Source organism: Hippichthys cyanospilos, chromosome 10 (genome assembly GCF_059441005.1).
Source record: "Hippichthys cyanospilos isolate Australia breed blue-spotted pipefish chromosome 10, RoL_Hcya_1.0, whole genome shotgun sequence".
Lineage (NCBI taxonomy): Eukaryota > Metazoa > Chordata > Actinopteri > Syngnathiformes > Syngnathidae > Hippichthys > Hippichthys cyanospilos.
The window spans coordinates 7,861,945-7,889,371 of NC_142378.1; the positions used below are offsets into that span (position 1 = coordinate 7,861,945).

The 27,427-nt window shown below is 39.1% G+C and overlaps 1 protein-coding gene across 1 annotated transcript in view; it reads right to left on the bottom strand.

Moving 5' to 3' along the window:
• fbn3 (fibrillin 3) overlaps positions 1-27,427 on the bottom strand; it is an 86,220-nt gene that overhangs the window by 14,110 nt on the left and 44,683 nt on the right. Inside the window, exons 6-39 of the mRNA XM_088426231.1 lie at positions 24,437-24,634; positions 22,338-22,463; positions 19,268-19,393; positions 14,715-14,867; positions 14,242-14,496; positions 13,428-13,571; positions 13,141-13,260; positions 12,925-13,050; positions 12,603-12,725; positions 11,394-11,669; positions 11,273-11,326; positions 11,062-11,187; positions 10,195-10,320; positions 9,913-10,032; positions 7,483-7,620; positions 7,267-7,317; positions 7,062-7,187; positions 6,757-6,981; positions 5,622-5,747; positions 5,413-5,541; positions 5,194-5,319; positions 4,936-5,061; positions 4,736-4,858; positions 4,544-4,669; positions 4,320-4,445; positions 3,623-3,745; positions 3,207-3,329; positions 2,961-3,086; positions 1,852-1,974; positions 1,601-1,723; positions 1,096-1,257; positions 468-536; positions 270-395; positions 53-178 (exon numbers count right to left, since the gene is read on the bottom strand). Coding sequence (XP_088282357.1) covers positions 53-178; positions 270-395; positions 468-536; positions 1,096-1,257; positions 1,601-1,723; positions 1,852-1,974; positions 2,961-3,086; positions 3,207-3,329; positions 3,623-3,745; positions 4,320-4,445; positions 4,544-4,669; positions 4,736-4,858; positions 4,936-5,061; positions 5,194-5,319; positions 5,413-5,541; positions 5,622-5,747; positions 6,757-6,981; positions 7,062-7,187; positions 7,267-7,317; positions 7,483-7,620; positions 9,913-10,032; positions 10,195-10,320; positions 11,062-11,187; positions 11,273-11,326; positions 11,394-11,669; positions 12,603-12,725; positions 12,925-13,050; positions 13,141-13,260; positions 13,428-13,571; positions 14,242-14,496; positions 14,715-14,867; positions 19,268-19,393; positions 22,338-22,463; positions 24,437-24,634 — 4,596 coding nt within the window. The remainder of the gene's footprint in view (positions 1-52; positions 179-269; positions 396-467; positions 537-1,095; positions 1,258-1,600; positions 1,724-1,851; positions 1,975-2,960; positions 3,087-3,206; positions 3,330-3,622; positions 3,746-4,319; positions 4,446-4,543; positions 4,670-4,735; positions 4,859-4,935; positions 5,062-5,193; positions 5,320-5,412; positions 5,542-5,621; positions 5,748-6,756; positions 6,982-7,061; positions 7,188-7,266; positions 7,318-7,482; positions 7,621-9,912; positions 10,033-10,194; positions 10,321-11,061; positions 11,188-11,272; positions 11,327-11,393; positions 11,670-12,602; positions 12,726-12,924; positions 13,051-13,140; positions 13,261-13,427; positions 13,572-14,241; positions 14,497-14,714; positions 14,868-19,267; positions 19,394-22,337; positions 22,464-24,436; positions 24,635-27,427) is intronic.

Consider the following 27,427-nt stretch of genomic DNA (forward strand, 5'->3'; position numbering starts at 1 on the left):
ACCAGAACTTTGGGGGAAAAAATAACACTCTTGGATGTGATATCTCACGTACCCATGCAGTTGTTTCCTCCATTGACCTGCATGTACTCAGGGGGACACACGCACGTGTAGTTGCCCAAAGTGTTATAGCAAGTACCGGGTCCACAGATCCCGACGTGAGTGGTGCATTCATCAATGTCTACAAGTTTAGAAAGACGGGATGCAATTAGTAGAAACATAAATAATGAAAAACGGCGAAAGAGGTCATCTTTGGTCGTGAATATTCTTACCTTCGCAGATGCGAGTCTCCTCGTTGAGATAATAGCCCGCTGGGCACTCACACTGGAAGCTGCCAAAGGTGTTGACACAGTTGCCACCCTGGCACAGGCCTGGAAGCTCTTGGCACTCGTCGATATCTACAGATTCAATCAATAATTAATGTTAAGTTCCATGTAGAGCGAAGAAAGAAAGAAAAACGGTTGCTTTACCTTCTAGAATGACAGTAATGGGGTTGGGTCGGAAACCTTCTCCTCCGGGACAAAGGGTTCGATATTCGGCTGTTGATAGAACAAAGCTCGTTACTGACTGAATTCATTAGATTAATTCATCATTTAAAAAATCGGCATATGGGTGGTTTACGAGACGTGTTTAAAATAATTAAATAGCTATTTTTTGCGCAGGCGTTGAATGTTAAGTTTATGTTAAAGTGATTGAAGTCAGTATACATTCTTATTATTTTTACAATATGTGTTACTTGTTATTTTACTTGTACATTTTGCACAGTATTTGTTTTTTAATAAATTGCAGTTATATTTTTTTCTGTATATGTTTATTGGGTGTATTAATTTTATTAAACCCAATTAAAATGTTAATTGTCCAGAACAACTTTAAAAAAAAGATAATTGGCCACATCGCCCAGCCCTATCTATTATATAATAAAAATAGAGTTCTGCTGTACAGCAACCTCAAACCCCAGAAATATACAAGACTGTTTAAATGAATCTATCTGAAAGGATTTCCACTCTTGTTTTTCAGGTACACCAAATGTTTATGGCCAAGTAACGAACATCTAAATCACATCTAAAATCACATAGCGGATCAGGCGGTTGTGCATACTTGAGTTGGGTGCCGGGCACAGTTCGCAAGGGTTGCCCCAAGCTCCCCCGAGCGAACAGCAACAGGATGCTCTGGTCACGCCCACCCCGATCTCAGCGCTGCAGGAGATTCCTCCGTCGCCGCGTGCGAGGATGTCGAGGAAGCAGTTTCCCACACGAGTATCTGAGTGGGTCATGAATAATATCACTTTTTAAAAGTTTGAATTCAAAGTAAAAGAAAAATCTGAGAAGTAGTTAAAGAACGTGAACAATAATTTATGCATGTGCATTATAAGCATAAGCTTAATTAATAATATGCAGTAGCAACTTAAAAGAGCTTCGGGCAATGTTCTGTCAATGAAGAATATTTAACCAATCTAGCCTGGCTGGATTCCATGGATCTATAAGATATAGTGATCGTTAAAAAACTAAAATCAGATGAATTTCAATAAATTGGTACATGTGAATGAAAAAAAAAGTTTACTTTTGCTTTTTATAACAGAAAAAATAAGAATATTCCGTCTCACCCACACAACCGACACCAGTGGGGTTGAGCTCAAAGTCGGCCGGGCAATTGCACTGGTAATTTCCTGGAGTGTTTACACACAGCCCGTTGATGCAGTTCACTGGGTCGGCGCACTCGTTGATGTCTGTGGTACGCGGTGGCACAAACAAACTTGTTCAGAATGCAGATTGGAAAAGCCAAGGTCAGTTGTTTGAAGATTAAACTTTTTTTTTTGTAATCATTTTGGCTATTGTTGGAGGCCTGAGAACTAACCTGTACAGTTTCCTCCACTACGGTCCAGTTCATAACCATCATCACAGATGCAGCGGAACATTCCCGGAAGGTTCTGGCACGTTCCGAACACGCAGATGTTCTGGAAATTACACTCATCGATATCTGCAGGAAAAGATGAGGGAAAATTTTAATTTATGTAGTTTCCTCAAAAATGTATGCAAATATTTAGGGTATTGAAAAATAGTCGACCCAGATGGGAAAATCGACTTAAAAAATAGGTCGACCAAACAGATATGATATATGTCAGAATCTAATATATCCTGTATTAAAATACAATGTAACTCCACAATTTTGGAATGATTTCTTATTTAAAAACAGGATGAAAGTAATCTAATGTTCAATTATTGCAAAGTGAAAAAGACATGCCATGGAAGTGCTAAAAAATACAAAAACCGCAGTGCCATATGGCTCCATTGGTTGTCTTGGTGCACCACCTAGTGGCTAAATGACGGATGCTATTTGTGCATGGATTTGGTAGTTAGTGAGCTTTTATGAAAACCAACATCTTCCCAAAATAAAGGAAAGTACTTCAGCTGTATTTTCAGCAAATATAACCTGCCACTACATACATTCGAGGGAGCAGTCAAGCACAAAATGTGCAAGGTCTGCTTGTCAAGAAGAATAAAAAGGAGAAGAAGAACAGGAAGTTATTGACATCATAGTACTCTGGTGACAAACTCAAACCCCGGGGGCCCGATCCGGCCCACCGCATTATTTTATGTGGCCTAGACACTGTTACCATATTTACTATTTACACATAACATTAGGTACTATATGTGTGAACTACATGGTATTCAGTGTTTGTTGACCTTAAATGGAAATGACTTGCACGCTAATGCTAATTGTGATCGCTACCTGTTTAATGTCGGCAAATGTTGGAATCTAAAAATTCATATGTATAGAAGAAAATAAACAATGAGTTTTATCCACATTTCAAATCACTCTCGGCTTTACAGGATCCGCAAAAAGTAATTTATTATTATGCAATTATTTGAGCAAATGATTGATAGGACAGCCAATGTGAAAAAGATTTGATAGCGACAGCCCTAGCAACTACATCAAGTGCGTAAAGAGGAGGAAGTGCAGACCTTGACAGGCCTTGCTGTCCTCTGTCGGGGTGAAGCCCATCTCACACTCGCAGCGGTACCCTCCCGGAGCGTTTAGACACTGGCCGTTTTCACACAGGTTGACGTTGTCTGCGCACTCGTCCATGTCTGAGACACAAAAGCGCGGTTTGCGGTCAGTGATAACAGTGCTACTTCAAGGAGAACCAAAATGTCATTTGGGTGTGAGGGCAAACTGCAAGCAAAAACACAGCTTTATTTTGGTCCTACCCGAGCAGGAAAAGCCATCTCCATTGAAGCCCTCCTTGCATGTGCACCTGTAAGATCCTGGCGTGTTGACACAGTCAGCGTTTGGATTGCAGTTGTGATCCTCTGCGGCGCACTCGTCCTGATCTGCAAACAGAGATAAAGTCATAAATCATAGTCCAATCATTGTCTTTGAGTATCCTCCTTAGAAACGAGCCTAATTCAATTGTGTCCACTATAGTGGACATTAGTTTTTGGTCTATATCATTAGACTCATTGAGTTACACCAATAAGACCTAGTGTCCACAGTAGAGGACATCCTGGCCTTTCAATGTGTACTTTGCTGTCTTGCTGAGACAAAATAGATGCAAAAGTGGACACAAATGAATATGAAATGAATATGATGTATCTAGCAGGATACGAAATAGCAACATACTCACCGACGCACTTGATGCCATCGCCCACCCAGCCATCACGACAGCGACACTTGAAACTCCCGGGAACGTTGATGCACGCAGCGTGCATGTCACAGTTATGCGCGCCAATCTCGCACTCGTCAATATCTGCAAATACAATATTTTTGGTCATTATAATTACGATCATGTAAAGGGCATCATTTTGGGCAAATCTGAGGATAATAGAAATGCACCTATGCACTTGTGTATTTGTGTGTGTGTGTTCAGATATTTTTACCCTTATGCGACCTGTACCTGATCTTTTAATGGCAGTTTGAACCACACAGATCCAATTTTTACAAATGCAACCCAAGCCACTTGAGTAAGAGGTCCTGAAACGGACCCATATCCAACCCTTTCAGTTCACTTTGAACGGCCAGGTCGCTTTCATCTGACCCGCATGTGCGGAAGCAGGTTGGAGATACTAAAACAGTGGCGGATGGGACAGAGACAATTCAATGGAAGGAGAGTAAGGTATTATTGTTGATTGATATCACCATGTACTCTTTAGTAAAAAAAAAAAAAAAAAAGTTTAGCACGCCCGCTTTGCACGGTATTGTTTATACTGTATTTCACACACAGGTCACATAAGGGTCACATAGAGGTCACGTTTATTAAATGTGAACAACCTTGCAACCCCCCCAAAAACCCCCAAAACATAATCCAGCCTTTGGGTACACACCTGTGCATCCAGTGGATCCCTTCTTGACAAAGTATCCAAGCTGACAGTGACAGATGAACGAGCCTTTGGTGTTCTCACAGTCGCCGTGCAGACAGATGTTTGGGTTCAAATCACACTCGTTCACATCTGTATGCGAATAAAAGAAAAACATTTTGGCACTGAAGACATGACTAAAATTAGAACCACATCCTGAGAAGGATTCGGAATATTTTTTTTCTTCTCACCGATGCAGGTCCTCATGTCAAGGGAAGCCATAAAGCCGTCATAGCACAGGCAGCGGTATTCCCCTGGAATGTTTGTACACTGGCCTCCGTCGCAGATGTCTGGCGTCTCCTCACACTCGTCGATGTCTACTCAAGACGGGGGATGGTTTGAAATCTTCAATTGCAGGAGGAAAGACTTTGACGCTTGTTTACCTGAACACGTCCTGAGGTCAGGCATGAGAGCGTAGCCTTCGCTGCAGCTGCACTCGTAGCTGCCCTCGGAGTTGGTGCAGTGGGTTTCACAGCCGCCGTTCATGATGGTGCACTCATCGATATCTAAATCAAAAGTTGCATACAGGTTGACACCCATGACTAGGTAACGCCAACGAAACTGTGGAGTTGTGTGCGCTGACCAACGCAGCCCTGTCTGTCCGGTGTGGCCTGGTAGCCGGTGTCACACGAGCACTGGTAGGTGCCCGGCATGTTGACGCACTGGCCGTTTTTACACAAGTTGTCACTCAGCTGGCACTCGTTCACGTCTGTTGAGAAAAGTCGGATGGAGAGAAATCGTCTTTAAAGTTCTCCTAAGTGAGCTTCCGCTGGGTTTCGTAAAGACTTTCATCTTCTTTTGTAATGGATGTCATCAAATTGGGTTGGGCTAACTCCCCTACCTTCGCAAGCCGATCCGTCGGAACTGAGCGTGTGTCCTGGGGGACATTCGCATTCGTAACTGCCTTCAGTGTTGAGACAGGTCCCGCCGCGACACAGAAGGGGGTTCCGCTCGCATTCGTCAATGTCTACAAGATGCCGGGAAGGTGAAAGAAGAAAATCCGTTCAAATGTAAACAATTATTTTATCAAACTATACTACTGCGAATATGTGTGACTTACCCATGCAATTCTTCATCATCATGAAACCGCTTTCGTAGCCTTCGAAGCATTCGCACTCAAAGCTGCCGGGAGTGTTGACGCAGGTTCCATGACCACACAGGTCCGGGGAGATGCGGCACTCATCGATGTCTATTGCGCAACCGCAGGATCAAAAGGAGCCGAATAATACAAATCCGTCTGATAACAGTTATTCTTTTGTGCTCCTGTACCTGTGCAGTTTCTCTCCTCGGCCGTCAGAGCAAAGCCGCTGTTGCAGCGACACTTGAAACTTCCGATGGTATTCCGGCAAGTTCCGTAAGTGCATAGACCATTGAAGACCTTACATTCATTCACATCTGTGGAAAATTAATGAAATAAGCCTTACAATACCAAACAATGCATGGACAAGAACACCTTGGAAATTTTTTTATTTAATTTCTTCCTGGAAAAGCATGTCACGACAATATAAATAATTATTTCTACTGCAGACACCAATTCAGGCACTAAAAACAATTTGATTACACTGACATTTTGTTGTACCGCGCCTGGTGTCAGCGTTTAGCGCAGCCTCTAGCATAAATTAGCTGCTAGCTAGCAGCACTTGAGTGCCTCAAGAGGTGTTGGATTGCTTGTCAGACATAGTATATTAGACGTAAATCAAAAATTCACACTTTGAGACTGATACCCTCCTGACACGGCCGTTGTTGGCACGGTTAACTTTTAAACATACCAGGCTGAGTAAAATCCGTGTCCTCTGTGGGTCTGATGTCACTTTGACTTGTTGAAAAAAATTACGGTGAGAAAGCTGTCTAAAACCTCACAGTTTAAAATGAAAAACATTTGATTATTGAAAAAAAATATACAGTATACAGTATATCTGATCTGGTCACTCATTATTAAGTGGAAATGTATAAGTTGGTCTTTGGTGTTAATTGTTTTTCACAGTCAGTAAAAATGTATTTTGTTTTCATTTTTATCCAAATACCAAATATTCAATAGCTGTAGCCCTACAAGACAAGTACAGGATGCACTCATTAAAAAATATTATTATGGAAAAAATATGCCTGTTTGTTTACATTTACATGCTGAAGTGTTGATTTTCTTGTAGTCTGCTTAAGAAAAACGTTGAATTTTTGCCAAAATCTCATCTCGTTCTCATAGATTCAAACTTATGAGCTATATCCTTTCATGGGATTTGTGTCGTGTCCCATTGCTACGATGTATTTAATATTTTACAAACCTAAAAAAAATATGAGCACTATTTAGTGAATAAGTGAGTTTTAAACACCAAAAATGGCTTTGAGCACATAATAACATAATAATACACAATTTTGTGACCATAGCTGCCAGTGGTTCTAAAATTACCTTTGTAGAAGGGCCTGCCAGTTAGAATGTCCCTGTTAGCAAAACCAGGTCCTCTTGGACAGATGGCCCGATACTCGGGAGAGTTGGCTTTGGGGCACTCTTCACAGTCGACACCCCAGGCTGCGCCCACGGAGCAGCAACACATGTCCACTCGGTACCGCCCAGGCAGCGGCTCGCCACACTCGTCCTCGTGCCACTTCATGTAACACTGCTCACTACGCATGTCTTGCAAAATAAAAATATGGTCGTTACATGATGATTTTTGCTTTGGTGCCGTTGCTCTCATTACACGTTTATCCTCTTACCCACACACGTGCGACCAGTACTGTCCAAAGTGAGGCCCTCGGCACACTCGCAGCGGAAGGAGCCCTGGGTGTTCACGCAGCGCCCATTTGTGCACACTCCGGGGAACACCTCACACTCGTTGATGTCTGTGGGTAACAGCATCAAGGTCCGTTTTAGGGCACGCTCAAAAGATTATCTTCTGGCTGGGCGGTTTGTTGTTCTTACCTTCACAGATGAGGCCCTTCATGCGAGCAAATCCTCGTGAACAAGCCGTGTCTAATAAGAGTACAGGGAAATTTGAAAGTTTATTTCTTCTAAAAACAATAATGAGCTTCTATTATCTTCTGTTATTTATTATCTTCCATTATCTTCTATCTAATATGTACAATGCTGGAAAATCTCCACTTTAGAATAGCTCTTGCAATGAACATATTTACTGACCAATCTCGCAGCGTTCACAAGGACTACCCCAGGCTGCTCCCAATGTAGAGCAGCACTCAGATTTGAGCGTGGCCCCGTTGATGTTCACCTCGCAGCGGTTGTCCTGTATGGTCAGCCAACAAGTACTCTTCATGCTATCTGAGGGGGCAAAGCAAAACAGATGAGGAGGGCTACCCACTATTTTCCACAAAACTTGGTGGAGCTGTGTCTGAAAATAACATATTTGAATAACTAAACAAAGATAGATAGATACATAGATGGATTATTAGCTAGATAGATACATACATGTATAAATGATTAGCTAGCTAGAGAGATAGATAGATGACTAGCTAGAGAGATAGATAGATGACTAGCTAGATAGAGAGATACATAGATAGATGAATAGCTAGATAGAGAGATAAATAGATGATTAGCTAGATAGAGAGATACATAGATAGATGATTAGCTAGATAGATAGATACACAGATAGATGATTAGCGAGATAGATAGATACATAGATAGATTATTCACATTCACATTATTCACACCTGGATAGATACAAACTGTAGATTATTAGCTAGCTAGCTCAAGAGATAGATTGAAAGATTATTAGATGATTATTGATAGACTGATAGATATTAGCTAGCTAGCTAGCTAGCTAGCTAGCTAGCTAGCGATAGATAGATAGATAGATAGATAGATAGATAGATAGATAGATAGATAGATAGATAGATAGATAGATAGATAGATAGATTTTTGCTAGATTATTAGCTAGCTGGATAGATACAAACTGTAGATTATTAGCTAGCTAGCTAGCTCAATAGAAAGACTGAAAGATTATTAGATGATTATTGATAGCTAGCTAGCTAGCTAGCTAGCTAGCCAGACAGACAGACAGACAGACAGACAGACAGACAGACAGACAGACAGATAGATATAGATAGATAGATAGATAGATAGATAGATAGATAGATAGATAGATAGATAGATAGATAGATAGATAGATAGATAGATAGATAGATAGATAGATAGATAGATACACAGATAGATGATTAGCGAGATAGATAGATACATAGATAGATTATTCACATTCACATTATTCACACCTGGATAGATACAAACTGTAGATTATTAGCTAGCTAGCTCAAGAGATGATTATTGATATAGATGATATAGATTATATAGATTATTGATATAGATATAGATGATTATTGATAGCTAGCTAGCTAGCTAGCTAGCTAGCCAGACAGACAGACAGACAGACAGACAGACAGACAGATATAGATAGATAGATAGATAGATAGATAGATAGATAGATAGATAGATAGATAGATAGATAGATAGATAGATAGATAGATAGATAGATAGATAGATAGATAGATAGATAGATAGATAGATTTTTGCTAGATTATTAGCTAGCTGGATCGATACAAACTGTAGATTATTAGCTAGCTAGCTAGCTCAATAGAAAGACTGAAAGATTATTAGATGATTATTGATAGCTAGCTAGCTAGCTAGCTAGCTAGCCAGACAGACAGACAGACAGACAGACAGACAGACAGACAGACAGATAGATAGACAGATAGATAGATAGATAGATAGATAGATAGATAGATAGATAGATAGATAGATAGATAGATAGATAGATAGATAGATAGATAGATAGATAGATAGATAGATAGATAGATACTTTGTTCATTACATACTACTGAAGAGAGAGTGCAGTGACAAAGTTACACTTCTTCTCACAAGACCACCCAAACAGCAAAACCACAATTTACGTTCCACTTCATCTTTCCGAGTAACTGATGATCCGTCAAATTAAAAGCAGATATGGAGCAAAGGCAGCAGCATTTATAGCTCTCTGACAGTGGCAGCTCATGCAAATCTTAGTATTCATTCGATGACTAATTATACCTTCCACTTCCAGCAACAGCAAGCAATTTTCCAAAAGTAACAAACTTCCAAATAAGCATGGGCTATTAATAGCAGAGAAAATGTAGTACATGTCAACTTGTATCGTGGGCAGACTGCATAATGTAATAGTTTGCAGCTGAACCATGGAAATGCATGCAAATATGTATCCACTAAATCACTTTGGAGTTACAAACATGCTTTATGTTTACAAGTGGAGAGTGATACCTGGTGGAGAGAAAAAATGCAGTTCAGACTCAAAATCAATACTTTGATAGCGTCTTTGTCTGTCTCCTTTTGTTTACGAGGAGATTGCCCGGAGGTAGTAAAAAAAAAAAAAAAAAAAATGTGGCTAAGCAGCACTGGACTGACAATGAGCCGCAGGGTAGTTATGGTACTTATAATTTAGACGTATTAACGTGAGAATGATTTATTATGTTATCATCTGACCATCTTAAATAAAAAATGTGAGCCTTGAATACAAGTTTGCCCATCCTTGATTTAAATGTAGGACAATTTGGCAGTAGGATGACTTACCCACACAGATGGTGTTGGTAGAGTCCAACTTGCTCCCATGGGTGCACTCACAGTTGAAGGACCCGATCACATTGCGACAAACCCCATTGACACATGGACTGGACTCGCATTCATTAATATCTGGAACACACACAAAGAAGCGCACCTGAGATTAGGGATGTGGATCAACATGTTTACAGGCAAAAACTAGGTCACCTTATTATGACCTTAATCAAAAACAGATGGAATGCAAAATTTGTGTGCGTGTGTTTGCAGTGTGCGTGTGTGTAAATGCGTGTTCACCTTCACATGTCTCTGAGTCTGGCTTGAACACAAAACCTTTTGGACAGGAACATGTGTACGAGCCAGGAGTGTTTCGGCACAGGCCGTTGTCACAAAGCTGGCGGTTGACCAGACATTCATTGATATCTGAAATTGAAAAATTAGATATTTTATACATATATATGTACACTTAAATATAGGGAGTTAGTGAAGCTCATGTTTTGAGAAATAAACTAATAAACAAGGAGCTATTATGTTTTCAGCCTGAAGTATATGGCTAAAGGAGGGTCTAAAAGTGTCTGGTACCAATGTAATCGATTACTAAAGTAATCAACTGAAGTCAATCAAATACTATACTACGGTACTAAAGTAAAAAGGAAGTAATTAAAACATTTCAACCAAAAGTATTGATTACTTTAATGCTTAACTGAATAAAGTACCGGTAATCAATTAAGTATTTCTTTAGTACGTAATTTTCAAAAGTGATTACTATAATTACTTTAGTAATTAATTACTTAAGGTAGTTGAGTACCTGCGTATTTCCCTTAAAGAAAAGACTTAATTAATTTAGTACCAAAGTTTGTTAAACCCTAATTCTGCCCAATGTTTGGATAAAATATATATAAGTGCCTGGGATTGAATGTCTAGACTCGGGAAAATTTTGTCGCTCTCCACTTTTTGTATGCCCCTTCTTTCACTTCTATGAAATTATTTTATTTGATATACTGCTACCGCATTATAAATCTCCTTCGAAGATGAATATGGTGAATGTATACATTTAAGCATAACATTAAAATTTATATGTAATTTGCCTCAGCGCAGTTGGTGATCCAAAAAGTCACCCTTTGACATAGTATGATGTATTAAAAAAAAATAATCGAGACTCACCGACGCAATTTTTGCCACTGGTGTCTGACTCATAGCCGATGTTACAGATGCAGCGATAACTTCCTCTCAGGTTCTCACAAATGCCGTTCTGACAAATGTCCGGGTCCAGAGCGCATTCATTGATGTCTGAGGGCAAATTGATTAAAGTTGTTTTACAGTTACTAAAGCACCAAAAGTGTTTTTTAGCAAAACCGATGACCGTCATACCGACCTCTGCCGTCAGCTGTGATGCCGATACCGCTACTGCACACAGCCTGAAACTCGGCTGGAAAAAACAGTTCAAATTGATACAGCGTTCAACAATCACGAGAAACCCCGTTCGGGGTTGCTACCTGAGTTCCGAGAGGGACACGGGTGGCAGGGTTCTCCGAATCCATGTTCCGGATTGGCACAACAGCACTCGGACTTAGTCACGGCTCCCGGGAAGGGTCGCGAGCACGTGCCCATCTTTATGGCGCCGTAGCAGGTGGTCCTCATGTGCGTGTCCACGCACACTCTCCCATCCACATCGATAGCCAGGCCCGGCGGGCACTCGCAGCGGAAAGAGCCCTCAGAGTTGATGCAGCGGCCGTTCATGCAAATTCCGGGTGTCAGACATTCATCGATGTCTAATGGAGAGGCAACATAAAAAAAAAAAAAAATGGTTCTAAATGATGTTAAATGGTATCAGAAATAGGACTGTTTATTTTTTTCAACCGATCATTTTTCGCCTCAGTCATTTTTTTTGCCCTCTGATTAGTTGGTAAGCGCAATTTCAGTTTGAGTTGCAAACCACATCTGTTGCACACTGACCTGTCAATGTGCACACTGAAATTTTGTCATCATCTGCTTGGTTTTTGTAGTTTATTTAATCTCCTAAAAAAGCAGAGTAAAATATCAATCTGCTTTTAATTTGGAAAAATTAGCAATATTTTAACCTTTTTTTTTTACATGTTACAGACCAATATTTTTTTTGTTTCCTGCCCTGTCAAGAATGAGAAATTATCCAGTTTTTTTTTAAATTAAGGCATTTTTTTGTTAAATCTGACTAATCGATTAACATCATAGACTTCAAAAAGAATTCATATCAAAGCAAGAAAAAATGATAAAGAAAAGAAAAAAAGTTTGCACAGTCATTTATATTATTTCACATTATTTTCTCTAGCCAACCATCCATTTTTATAGCAGCATATCCACCCTATAAAATGCATTTCCTGATTATATTTTGATTCATGATATCATGATTATATTCAGGAACGATTAATTGGATTTACTTTGTTTCCTAGGAAAAACTAGAATTAAATTACATTATAGTTAAACTTGTTGGAAAGGATCATTCATAGAAACCACTGCATACATCGAATAAATTGAATAAAAATCATCCCTGTTGAGCTTGATGCATTTTTTCGTCATGTTGTCAGATAAAAATGAATTCTAAACTGCTCCAGATGACATACGTATGTGTCACAGGGTTTCCTTGTAACTTTGTTTTTTTGAAAAGTATGCATTTTTTCTTTCATTTTTCAATTCATTTTGTCTGTTCTCATCAAACGTAAACATACCAGTGCAGTAGCGTCCATTTGGTGCCAGTGCGAAGCCGGGCTTGCAGATACACTTAAAACTGCCGTCCTCATTGATGCACATGCCATTCAGACACATGTTGGTAGTGGCACATTCATCGTGATCTGGACCAGGGACAAAACCACAAAGTGAGTTTAAGAAGACAAAGAAACAGTCTTTAATATTTTCCTTAAGTGCAACCTGGATTTGGAAATGTCTCGTAAACTTACAACATACATAATAGGTTTGAAATATCCAACCTGATATTACTTTTAAGGTCCAAGTTTGTTTGGTTTAATATGAGCCCTCTTTGTGTCTCCTTACCAATGCAGTTCTTGCCATCCGGTGTGAGTTCAAAACCAGCATTGCAGATACACTGGAAACTTCCCTCGGTGTTGACGCAGCGGCCATTGCGACACATCACCCCATTGACTATACACTCATCAATATCTACAAAAAACAAAAAAGAAGTAATTATCATGTATTTAAATTTGAATTTAGATGTTTGATCTTTTTTTTTTTTTTTTACCCCTGACGTACCAATACAAGCTTGCTTGGTGGGTGTTCCCTGGTAGCCGTCATGACACTTGCAGTGATATGACCCCGGTGTGTTGACACAGTCGCCATTGATGCATGGATTACTCACACATTCGTCAACATCTACAATGAGAAAGTAAAGAACACTAAATAACAGATTTCCAATTGTCTCTAACTGGTCATGTTTGGTAAGTTACAGAAACTGGCAGAAGGTGGCAGTACAATGCTGTGGTATGTACACTATGCAGGGAGGGGGGGAGTAAATGATGGTGTGTGGGCATAAGACTTACCAATGCATTCCCCACGCACATCTTGCTTGTAGCCCATATTGCACTCGCAGCGATAGCTTGTGGGTGTGGGGCTGCAGCGACCGTTCAGACACAGATTGGTGAAGTGCTTGCAGATGTCAATGGTGTCGTTGATTGTGACGGTGCCTGAAAAAACACAAAACAGCATATGGAATAAATATGAAGCCTTCTTTTTTGTGGCTCCCTCTTTATGACCGAATTACATATTAAATATAACAGATTTTGTTCAAGATATATATTAAATAGTAGTTAGAAAAATAAGTGACCAAGGTGACTCACCAGAAAAGGCATCATCATGCTAATTTCCTATTTCACCATGTTTATTTTACGCCAATTCCACTAATGTATTAGAAAAAGAATTCAATACATGTTACCGAACACAGCTAGCATGAATATTAGCATTAACCAGCTTCCAACATTATGTCCAGTAAATGGAGATATTCGCATCTTTCAATTTAAAAAGCAATATTCTTCAATGTATGTTTTTGAGGTTCCTGAATATCTGTAACAGCAAATATATATGATATGACAAATAGAATATCTTATGAAAAGTATATTCTTCATTATTGAGCTGGATGATTGTTAGTGAGCTGTTATTTCTTTCAAACACAAAACTTTAAAAGATATGATCTTTTATTAAAAGATGTTGCTACCTAAATTGTTCTGCAGCTTTTGCTCTAAAGTTTAAGTTAATTTAGGTGTTGTTGATGTAATGGTTCCCATAGCAGCCTGTAGGATCAAGTCGTACACAGTGAGTGACCCGCTCACGATCAACTTGGTGACCAGAGCAACTCGCCTATTTGGTGATGCGTCATAAGTCCCCCTCCGTTTCCGCCAAAGCTGCCTCCGTTGCCTCCGAAACCTCCGCCATTGCCGCCGAAGCTTCCGCCGTTGCCTCCGAATGAGCCTCCGCCATTTCCCCCGTTTCCATTCGGGATACCGGGATACTTGGGCCCGTAGCCATTGTTGTTTGGGAAGTATCCATTGGGATAGCCATTGGGGAGGCCGTGTCCCTGAGGAACGCCCACGATACATAAACGACGGAACTCGTCTAGGAGATGAAAAAGGGAGAAAGTAAATACTTGTGATTAAGTAGTATCAGCTCCAACTCATTCATTGCCATCTATTTTTCAGACCCTCTTTTATCCTAAAATTTGGAAAAACACCAAAACAAAAACAGCGAATGAGTACCTGAATGTCTAGACTCAGTAAATGCGTAAAAATACGTCTTTGGTGTTGAATGAGTTATTATGTGTGTTTGCAGCTCACCAGAACCCCTCACAGGGCACATCTCGGGAATCTGCCCCAAAGCCCAACAGCGGCCGGTGTCACAGCAGCATTGCATCTTGGTGTACTGGCCATTCAGCTCAGCAGCGCATCGACCGTTAGCCAGTGCCGAGAAGCACGTGCCCGCACGTTGGTCTGCAATAAGATTGGACATTTCCACAATTTAATGTCATTATACATAAAGTAGGGTTGTAGCCAAAATGTATTTGCAGTATTTACTTAAAGCAGTGGTTCTCAAATGCGGGTAAAGGTATCCCTGGGGGTACTTTAAGGAAGTCCTTTAAAATCTTTTGAATGATCTAAAATTTTCAGCAAAATATGTCCATCAAAGAAATTTTATGTTCAGTAGGTTATTCAATTTCACTATTTTAAAAGTGAGATTCTACCCCATACTGGAATGGTTTGACCCAATGTGTCACCTCTCGTTACCTGTCAAGTTAATGATTTATTTTTGTGGACAGATCTCTAATATGATTCCTAAAGAGGACACTTTAAGTTGAACATTTTTCTGTGTACATTTTTTTAATACCTTTTTTTTTTTTATGCTTTCAAACGGAAGTGTTTTGTGGTCATTGATCGCCAGCCATTTTTTAATAAAAAGAGATCTGCGGGACAATTTCGAGCATCACCCCACCCTCTACTCGAATTGATTACAGGGAACAGGTGTATGTCTGAAGTAATGGTTGTGGTCAGAGATTCAACAGTCTACAAAATTTCATGAGAATGGGCACTGTGTTGTTGACCTTTTGCTATAAAACAAGTCCCCCCTCCCCCATGCCAATGTATGACATGAAAAATTTCGAGGTAATAGTGCCTCTGAAAACAGAAGTACTAAGAAAGATGGATGCCCTGCGCCCTCCAAGGTGGGTGGGGAGGAAGTCCTTTTATGAGTTGGCAGTAGGCAAAGGTTGCTTGGGGTCCCCACTAACTGCCAACATCTAAGGGGCCTCCAAAAAAAAAGGAGAGGGTTCTTATTTGTTACAGTTTGACAGGCTGAGGTCAATGGGCCGGGAGTTCAAAGAGCAAGTGCAAGTGAAGAGAGCAAGTGGGAATGTGGGTATTTCCTGGAAGAAAGCAAGAAAGCAGCATTCCCACTGTACTACAGTATGTGTATCTGTCAACCAAAGGGGAGGTAGAAAAGCTAAGCATTATTGAAAGAGGGGGTTGGGTGCATGTTAAGGGGCCCACATGTCGATTATCTCGCTAATGAGCCAGCAGTCTGGAATTAATCAGTTCCATGTGGAGCAATTCTTGCCAATTAGATCAGAACATTAGTGGGGCTCTGCAGTGTGTGGGAATGTTTGAATTCCAAAGGCACACACATACACACACGGGTATTCGATACAGATACGCGTTCCCCTTGCTTTCATAATGTGTACAAAGTCGACGCATGTGAGTTAAAACCTGTTAACATCCCATAGGACGCGGCGAGCTGGAGGACTTCGATGGGATTTGCTGATGAGGATGACGAAGGCTTTTAATTGGAAGCAGACGGCCGTGTGCTTTGCGCCACGACACCAGCATATGCTTTCGTTTCAAGGGAGGTGTTTATAGAGCCTAACTGACTGGACGGATCTTTTTTCCCCGGCTTCCACCATGTGACAGGGCATTAGGCTCTGATTACTGTTACGCCCTCCCGCCGGCCCCCACTGGCCTCCTCCGTCACGACATCCATGCGAAACATCCAGCGTAGACCGAGTCACCTTGTTTCCTGAGCGTAGCCGTAAAGTCTTAAATTGGCCTTTTTATATGGGGAGAAAATGATGAGGCATACATAGCGGGAAAAGTCAAGAATTCTCTTACCATCTGATTTGTTTTCATGCTCATGTCGCAGACCAACCAAACTACAGTCCTAAACATTAATGTTAGTGTACTAGAAGAAAAAAATGAATGTAATTTGGAGATTATAACCTATGCATTTATATATATATATGTGTGTGTTCTATTGCCTACCTTATTATTTGCTCAATTATGGAATTTAGTCTGATCAGGCAAGTGAACAGAATAAGAATTTCATTATGTGGTATAACTATGCATATGACAATAGAACTCTTGAATCTTGAAGATTTTTTTCTTTTCATTTATGACCAATTTTTGATACATTTTATCTATTGTTTTCTTTTTTTAAGGAACAAACTAAATAAAAGGGAATAAAAAAGAAAAACAATTCAACTCAAAAACAATTTCATGGCTTTCAAACACAGCAAAGATTTTTGGAGAACATAACCCTCGTGATAAACAAAGGAACATTTTACTATTTTAGCTATCGAAAACAAGGGAAAAAAAGGGAGCTAAGTCTCACCAAAAATACCACTGTCATGATAATTGCTCTGACCATGGCTGGATCTAAGACAATTTTACATTTCATCATGTTTATAATTTGCTGATGTTTTTTTTTTTTTACCTGTAAATCATATTTTAGAAAAAAAAAATACACATAACGACATTGCTTTCTACTTTTGTTCTTGACCGGTTAGCAAACACAGCTAGCAAAAAACATTAGCATCGTTCCAAACGTTTTGAGCTCATTTCGACATTAAACTCATTCAATGCCAGGAGGTATTTTCAGATTTATTAGGACTCCAGACATTCAATTGAAAATACTTTTAAAAAATGCTTGAAAACACGTCCTTGGCATTGAATGAGTTAAATATCTCAAAAACCACAAAACATATATAAGCCCTCCTGATATGTACTGAAAGGATTTAATCTCCAATTTTTAATGTGTGCTCTGTTGGTCATACATCATATGTCAAGCCAATTGCCAAATGCGTTCCAGCATTGCTTTGTTGATGCTTCTGTGATGAAAAACCGTTAGCATTCCAAAAAAAATACTATAAAAGAGAGTGATTCACACCAAACATGCCAGGAATCTTGTTGAACTGAAATAGTTTTGTCACGAGCAACGGCGCAAAATTGTGCACATCTGATTCGCAGCTCCAGGAAATGTTTGGTTGGGAGTTTTGCTGCCAAAGGTGGGGCAACCAGTTATTAACTAAATCCGAGGGTTCGCTTACATTTTCCTCCCTGTCCTGTGAATGTTAAAATTATGCTTTACAAACACATATAATTGTGTGGTATTTGTTTAATCAGACTCTGTTGCTTTATTCTTGAGATTTAGATAAAAGTCGGACCCATATTTACAAAATACCCCATATTTTCAAAGTTTTGTGCGGCTACAAGGGAGCTGACCTCAGGCCTGCCAGATGACTTATGGTCCAATGACAGCGATGCCGCACGGGAGAAAAAGACTCCAGGCGCCTCGCTATATCGTGTCCAAAAGCCTTCTTAGAAAAGCTCTTACATTTGTATCTTGGTGCCTATGTTTGTAACTCATATTCCTAACTCTATGACTCCAGGCAAGATTTGTGGTATTACAAAGAGATTTTGATTCCATTACTCATCAGCATGTTTTCACTTTAAATGGCATTAAACTGAAAAATTCAAGGAGACCACATGACAAAGCATTCTGCATTTAAATGTAAAACAGAGTGCTGTGCCATCTGATTTATTTTGCTTTGAAACTACAGTATAGTTATATGATAATAAAATATAAAATAAATGTAGTAAAATAATTGATATAGGACATACTAGAGTATGTAGTGATATCTCCAGGCGGATTTTAGAGCAACTCCACAGGATAGCAATTTAGCACCAATTAATTTGCTCTTAATTTGAAAAGAAAAAATGACAAGCATTAAATTAGATTTGATGATAACTGCAGAAACCCTGTTGAAATTATAAATACAATTTACAAAGAAGTCACTACAACAATTTACCCTTAAGTGGCTTCATCTTGCAATTAATTTGCTTTTAATCTGAAAAGAACACTAATACTATTTCTGGTGTCGATCCCAGCAATCTTTGGACAGGAGGCGGGGGACACCCTGGACTAGTTATCAGCCAATCGAAGGGCACACAGAGACAAACAACCCAATGATACCTGAGTACAAATTTGGAGTGTCCAATACACCTGCTATGCATGTGTTTTTGGAATGTGGGAGGAAGCCCGGAGAGAACCCACGCAGGCTTGGGGAGGACATGCAAACTTCACGCAGGAAGGCCAGAGCAAGCAGGATTTAAATTTGACTTTATGAACTGTGAGACAATCGTACTAACCACTATTCTCCGAAATGCCTTAACCTACCCCCAGGGGTACATCTACCCCTGTTTAAGAACCACTGTTTGATAAATATAATATAAATATAAACTTTTTTTTTTTTCAGACTAAACACGTATTGCATAACATGAAATGTATGAAGCATTTTCCAGCCTGGACTTAATGTTCTAAGTTAACACCTGGTTGTGTTTTCTGTGATTGACAATAAGAATACATTAACACCTGGTAATGTTTCATGGGGCGCGTCGGTGAGGTATGCTGTGTATCTGTGTCTCACCATGTGTAAATTAATGCTGTGGAAGCCAAAGAGTACACCAAAGTGTGTTTGTCTGCAGGCCATTCTGACTCATCGCATGCCAACCAACCAATATGGGAAGAGCGTCGGAATGTTGTGCGGACTTTTGGCGACACTCACCCACACATCTGGAGCCATCTGTGCTTGAGATGAAACCTCGTGGGCAGGTGCACACGTAACTACCAGCCGTGTTGGTGCACTCGCCTCCATCACAAACGCCGGGTAGAGTGCTGCATTCATCGATATCTGAAACACAGTAGCAAAATTACTTTGGTCATGTGTAGTTTACCATGTCAATTAAAAAAATATTTCTGTAAATCCTTAATTTTTTGTGTGATTTTTTTTCTTGTTTTCTCAAATGTTTGAAAAAATGGTTCTGTTTTCTTATTCAATCACAGAATGATTAGAAAAAGATAATTAGAAAAAAGAAAACATGAAAATAAAACACCACGCATCCTATACATCGCAGACTTGCTCAATTGCTTGGTATTCTCGAGTTTTTGTTGCTTTGTTTGGTTGGAGTCACAGCAGGGTGCTTTGCATTGATGTGGTAGGCTAAACCTGAGCTGCTTCTGTGGTAAACCAGCCCCTTCTTATTATGCATATCACTGTTTTTTTAAAGTCCCTGTTGGGACATTTCTTACAGTTAAATTTACCAACATCATATATATATATATATATATATATATATATATATATATATATATATATATATATATATATATATATATATATATATATATATATATATATATATATATATATATATATATATATATATGCTATATATATATATATATATATGCTATATATATATATATGCTATATATATATATATATATGCTATATATATATATATATATATATATATATATATATATATATATATATATATATATATATATATATATATATATATATATATATGTATATATAGTATATGTATAGTATTATGTATAGTATTATGTCATTTTTGCAATAATAATGAGATTAGTCCAAATGATCACACACTTGTTCCAGTCAATAATCAGTACATGAGGTCATCCAAGTAATTATGTCTTTATTCTTCAGGAGGGATCAGAGCTGCAAACACGCGAGCCTTCCAATATACAGATGCTAACTCAATTAGAGGTCCATATAGTGGGAGGGAAGAAGTCAATAAAGCCCAAATGAAATGGCAATGACCTCTGAGAGTAGCAAAGCTCGGTGCTGAAGGAGGCCCACCTATGTGTGCTATGCTTTATGACACCACATTAAATGACTATTATTCACTCGGGGCTGGGCTCCAAGAGTTCTTGTTGCTTCATGCGGGGAAACCCAAACTGAGGTTCGACGCAGTATCAGATTTTTATGTGTGCCACTTATTTATATGCAATTACTGCAGCACTGTGTGGCATAATTACAGTTTAAGTGCCAGCGCGGTTCGTATGGTTTGCGTCTGTGCGTGTTTTCTCTTTACAATTGTGTGTCACTGCATTTTGCAAGGACGATTTACTGTAATCTGCACTACGTAGGGAAAAGTGCTGAGGCAAATTATCAAGGCATGAACCAGACTCTTTAGTTCAACCGACAACTTGATTCGTCACACCGAGACATTTAGGACGAATGAATGCTTTCAAATTTGTGAGAACATTTGAGATAAGCCTTTTTTTCATAAGCCTTTTTTTCTTTCTGTCCTAGCATGAATGTGTCCAAGTGCACAAAGCGAGGATGGATGTACTCGTCGGAGTAGTTTTAATGCCAAATAATTTATACTTTTACTTGAGTATTTTTTTCTAAAACACTATTACTTTTACTCCCCTGCTTACATTGCAACCAATACTTACATTTTTTCTATTGGTTTTGACTCTTGCTTGTACATTTCTTCTGTCTTATTTTGTTTGAGGAAATATATTCTTTTAAAATGAAATTTTTGGTTGTATTTGTATTTGCATATTGCATTTGCATTGTTTTATCGATTTGACGTTCATGGGCTATTGGAAAAATACAAACACAAATAAAATATTCAGAAAAATGAAGTTTCAAGTTCCATCCCAGGATATTAACATAAATTGAGAGTGAAATAACTAATTAACTAACATTCAATGTGCCGCTTGTCAGAAAATGTGCAAAAATGTTGCCTTTTTATTAAAACTAAAAGTAAATTACTGCTAATGTTTCATTTTGATTAAACACAAACATAATGAGACTCCTTACATGGAAGACTTTAAAAATGGGAAAATATTTACTGGTGAGAGGTAGAAATTCTGAGGATTTTGACAACTTTAAATAGATCTAAAAAAAAAAGTAATCAATTTAAAAAATATATATTGATAATCGTTACCCCTTTATTCACCTTTGCTGTCCGATCCCATAAACTGACGGGAAAAAAACGTCCTAAATATTTGAGAACTTCCAAATGTGCAAACCACTGACCACAAAGTGATGACCAATACCTCTTCCTGTATGTGTAATATAAATGGATGCAGCATGTACTATAATTAAGGTATGTAAGAGAAAACGCTTGTTTGATTCAGCCACTATGCATCGATTCATCTAATCCAAATACGAAGACAGAAAAGAAGCCGAGAGCGACGGCAGTGTTAACTTAAACATGTCGAAAGTATTCCTTTGTTCGGAAAGCAACAGCTGGTTGGCAGCCAAAGACTGTACTTACAGAGGGGAAAATGGAAGGACAGGTTGAGAGAGAGAGAAAAAAAAAAGTAAAGCGCGGGCAGACTCAAGTAAAAAGCAGACCATAAAAACCATTGCCATGTTGAACCAAAAACAATCAGACACCCACATCTTACATCATAACTGCAATTCACTTCAATTGCCTCAAAACCTCAGTTAGGCTTTTGCTAAGAAGCTCAGAAACATGAAAACCTGACCCAAAAGGACCCAGGCTTATTGTTTCTACACAGACAATGGAAAAAAAAAAAAAAGAAAGCCTGTAAAAGTGAATGAAATTCACATTTTGTGGAGAAATATTTTTGTGTTGTCATTATGGCTACTGATATTTTTTTATGAGGGATTTTTTAAAATATGTTTTTTGGTTGTTCCCCAAGGAAAGGGCACCACTGCACCAACTAGTGGCGTAGATGAGCAATTACACTACACAGCACAAAAGCAAAGCTATTTGTGAGGACTGCAGTACAGGATTCTTTTGGGACATGTTTTTGCTTGCAAATCTATAATGGGTGAGACTCACCTTCACATTTGTGGCTCTTTTCACTCTGACGGTGGCCAGCGGGACATTTGCACTCGTAGGATCCCACGGTGTTGATGCAGTTACCTCCAGCACAAAGATTTGGTACAGCTTGACACTCGTCCACATCTACATTGCAAATGAGATAGAAACTTGTCAAGATAAAAGTAAAAGTTCTGAAGCTGTAATGCAGTGCAGTGAAAAGAAAAATGACTGAAAACAGAGGGTTGCCCCATCCATGTTGAAAAAGCATGCTTTATTGAGTGACTTTTGAGTGAACATCTGCTGGAAAATTCGGTCACTAATGACAATGTGCATCTATATGAAACCTAACAAAATAAAGGCATACAAGTTTGTAAAGTAACAAACAAATTCATGTTCCAATTAATTTGCTCTTAATCCGAAAAGAATCCTATCGGGTTGCTGTCACGGCAAGTATTAAATTAGATGTGTTGATACCTGCAGAAACTCTGTTTAAAAGGCACATACATTTTGCAAAGTCACTAAAATGCAATTTCGCAATAAGTTGATTCATATTTCTATTAATTTGCTCTTAATTTGAAAAAAAAAAGTTTCTGTCATTGAAAAACATTCAGTTTGATTTGCGCATACATGCTGAGACCTTGTCAAACACTCCCGTAAGCCTAAAGTGCATTCAACATTCCCTATTTGAGATCCACGATAGCACTGGTGTCAAACTCAAGGCCCGGGGGCCAGATCTGGCCCGCCACTTTATTTGATGTGGCCCGCAAAATGCTCTGCCTTGGTATGAGGCCGAATCTCCATGTCTTCAAAGTCATCACTTTTCAGGTGGTTCCAAAAATGACAAATTTGTTCAACTATTAGGATTGTACCTCAAAGCAGAGTGAGCCATTTTCAACACTTTAGGTCTATTATTTGTAAAAATTACACACACACACACACACGTGGACTGGCCAATAGTATAGATTTGGAAAAATGACCCAAATCCTCCAAAATAAAACTGGAGGTTTTGGCCCAACACCAGCGATTTTTGATCAGACATTTTGTCAGATTTTTGTGGCTTCGTAAAGGAAGTTATGAAAGTGTAGGCAGAATGAGATGTAACTTCCAGCAAGTTGATCTCGTTCGAAGAGGAAGCAGTTTTATTAAATGTAAAATTTTCCCAGAATTCACAGTGAGTCATTTTTCCCAGTATTGCTGATTCGTAAGTAGGCGTGCTCCTTGGGAAATGAGTGTAACGGCGTGGATTTATTTCCCCCTCGACGCTCTTGAGAATCCAAAGAGGCTTGAGCACGTGCAGTGGAGAGGCTGTTTTCAATCTCTTGAACATATTCAACCTCTGCTCCAACTTGAACACGACTCTGTCTGCTCTTCTGTGCGAGACACAAAGCGAGCACGGAGCCGCCAACACCCTGATGGAGCCTGGAGTGCGCTCCTTACATTTGGATTCACCATCACGTGCACTTTTTAGTGGTTCCAGCAAGACGTCACTCAAGGCTCTTCGGTGATTTCATGGCATCAGCATATGCATTAGGTGCACTAAATAAGGTTCTGTTTAACCTACAGCAAGCTACAAGAATGATATCCATCCGACGAATGTGCTTACCGCGGGCTGAGCCTTTCCAAAACTTCATTATCCATTTGACAAAATTCTTTTATTGTGTGTGTGTGTGATTAATTCCTTTTTTATATCGTTTTCAAGCAGAGTGTATAGTAGAACCTCTCAAGTCAAGTCACATTGAACAAGAGTTATGCAAATTACCATTTGACTAAGAAAGTGTTTGCAGCTTTTTTCACATATAATGGACGCCCATTGAAATGCATCTGGGGGAAGGAAATGTCATTTTATTCATCAGAATTGTTTCGGACGAATAATCAATAATCTATTGTTTTTCTGTCAAAAATCAGCATTAGCTTCCACAAAAAACTTCCTGCAGCCACACGTAGAGATGTAACATGTGTTAACGTGTACATTTTCCCCGGATATAAGCTTCTAGCCTGCTGCCTACATGTAAACAGGCCTCGGACTTTGTTGACACCGGCCTGGGGATGTTGCCTGGCGTTCAGTGAAGGTGACGACACATAATGAGTAATGTTTGCGGTGGTGAGGAACATCTGACCTTGGCAGGCTCCGGTGCGGATGTTGGGGATGAAGCCCCGTCTGCACGGGTGCGGCTGGGCGGGGCACTGCTCGCAAGGGTGTCCCCAGGCTCGGCCGATGGTGGCGCAGCATAATGTCTTGGTGCACACGATCCCACTCAGCTGGCCCTGACACAACTGGTTGTTCACCTGCGTGAAACACGGTCCGGTCCTGTAATCTGTCGAAAAAAGGATTGGTTAATCGCTGACATTTGATTAAATTACGATAAAACTCCGAGTCACATCACATCTGGTTCTGCGAAGGAGGATTATTTTAGGAGACGCTGAGTTTGAGCCTTTTTTTTTTTTTTTTTGGCAGAGCATCACAGCACGGTTTTAACAGCATGACTCAATGGCGTTAAAAGTAATCCTCACTTTCATTGTTTTAAATCGCTTTGGACCAAAGAAAGAAGCATTTTACAAGTAGCAGCTTTCACCAAGATTGAACAAAATCATAACCGGTTCAAGTAGCTTAACCAGTCTTGAACACAAATTAGCCATCATCACGCATGGGTGTATTAATATTCCATCAACATTTTCAATCTTCAACCGAACAATGGTAGCATCTATTTAAAATGATATGACGCAATAGTCAGCTAACAGCGGCATGTCATCATGGCCTCATGACAACCAGTCACCCTTATTTTGAATGCCACAATGGGACAATGCATTTTCATTCGAGCGTTCGAGTCATGACAACACGCCTCGTGCGACGCACTCATTAGACAAACGTCTGACAGAAAAATGTAAGAAAAAAACAAAACGAAAACCATTCTTAAGAATACAAATCACAACCTGAAATTAAAAAAAAAAAATTGCAATCAGAAGGAGCCTGCAAAATCTGCAATTTGGCTGGTGAAATATGCAGAAAAGAAAGTCCTTTCCTCCCAATGTGAGATGGTGAGATAAATCAATGTTGCTTCCTGCTGGAGTCAACAGACTGATTGCCCTCAGCAGCTCCTGGTGCTACATGAAAAGTGATCACACATGTGAGGAACATATAGGAGGTACAGAAAGAAAGAAAACAAGAAGAAAAAGTAGGTCAAAGTGAACATGGCTCATGCAAAATTCCAGTTCTCATCCACCTGTCTTGTCTTAGTCTACTTTGGGAATTCCTGCCTGCCCTCTGGCCTCTATTTGATCTCCCAAGGTCTTTATACTTCCCTGAGTCTGTTGTCAAGAGCTTTAGTAGGATTTCATTCAAAAAGATGATGCACTGTTATTCAAGTAAGTCATGCATCCGCATTCTTATGCTTATCCGTATCCCATTCAAGGTCACGAAGAAGCGCCCAGAATAGTCCCATAATATTATCCTTATGTTTCTTTTCTCCATTAACTCCTACACACTCCTAACCCTACACAAGCATATTGCAGAGTAGCATAACCACAAGGTATCATCATACATTCACATTTCACATACTGGATTTTAATAATTGAAATGAATTACTCTATGTACTATGCAAACTGGTATAAATGTTATATCAAATAAAATGAACTAACTAATAGAGAACAATTAATACTGTAAGTGCTAGTGTAGTGGTTAGCCACTCGTGATTAGCATTAGCTTCATGCTAATTGCCAAATAGCATGTTCTTCTCCTCATTTATCAGGATAAAAATTCTATTCAATCTATCATAGATTATTGAAACACTCTGAGAACTCTTATTAGTTGTAAACAATTTTTTGAACAAGGTATATTTGAACAAAAATGACTTATAAGAGCAGATTAGCATCAGGGCCTAGCCTCTTAGCAGATGCCTCGCTTACCATCATTGAGGGTTCATTTGAAAGAAAACAGATCCTAATGTTGATTCTAATAAGCAATCACTTTATTCATCTAACATGCGAGCAATTCATTAATCATTGTTTTCATATTGTATTTTTTACTGGCAGACTGCTTCATTAGATGATTCATTAGATGATTATCATTGAAGAAATATGACACTTTGCTACATGGCATACACAGGATTAGTACCCATTTTTTAATGTAGTTTATAGATTGATTTATGCTTTTAATGAATCAGCAAACGTTGAAGACAAGGAAAATTGTTTGATATTGATTCTTTTTTTTAAACACAGGCCAAATTTATACCACCCACCTATCAGAAGTTTTATTCAGCTTATTATTTTGTTTGAAGCCCGTAATCATAAGTCACTATATAGGTTGAACGCTGTTTTGTAAACAAAAAATAATGTGGGGACAATTTTCAATGGTGGATTTATACTGTTTTGGCCAAATGTGCTATTTGGTAAACAGATAACAGCTGAACATCAAATGGAATAAATGGTTCATCGTAATGAAGGAAACCAAATAAAGGCAAGAAGAAATTACACCTTGCGTCATCTCAAACGCACAATACTGTCTCAAGGACATTTGTAACCACTTTTTTTTTAAACAAAGCCATTTGCCTCTTCAAGTTATGACCCCCTCTGTGAAACAAAATGATGAAAAAGAGGGCCTATTATCTCAGATGAAAGAAAAAGGAAATAGTTCAGCCAAGTCAGTTTTGTGTGTCCTTGATATATTTAAAAAAAATAAATAAATAATCTTCTGTACATGCATGCAGGTATGTGGGAAAGCACAGTATACAAATTCTACCGTCGTTTTAAGCCAAACTAAACCGAAAGTTTCCTTTAGAAATAAATGATACACAAGCCTGTTTCTCAACCCATTTATAAAATGCATTACGGTCCCATCTGGATGTATTGTATTTAAATTCAGCGGACATTTGGGAGCATGAGATCAGGCATTTCAGGACATGAGAGAAATCCAACATGGGGAAGCAATTTTGTCTCGTTTGCCTTTTGTTAGTTCAAAACAGTCTCCAGACCTTCTCTCATCACTTTGTACCATCCTTGTCTCATCCATCGGGTTTTTATTTAACACTTAGTATCAAAAGGCCATTTCCAAACCAGTTCAGTGAACTTTGACCTGGATCACCCACGCCAAATTAGCCAGCCAGTCACAGCTA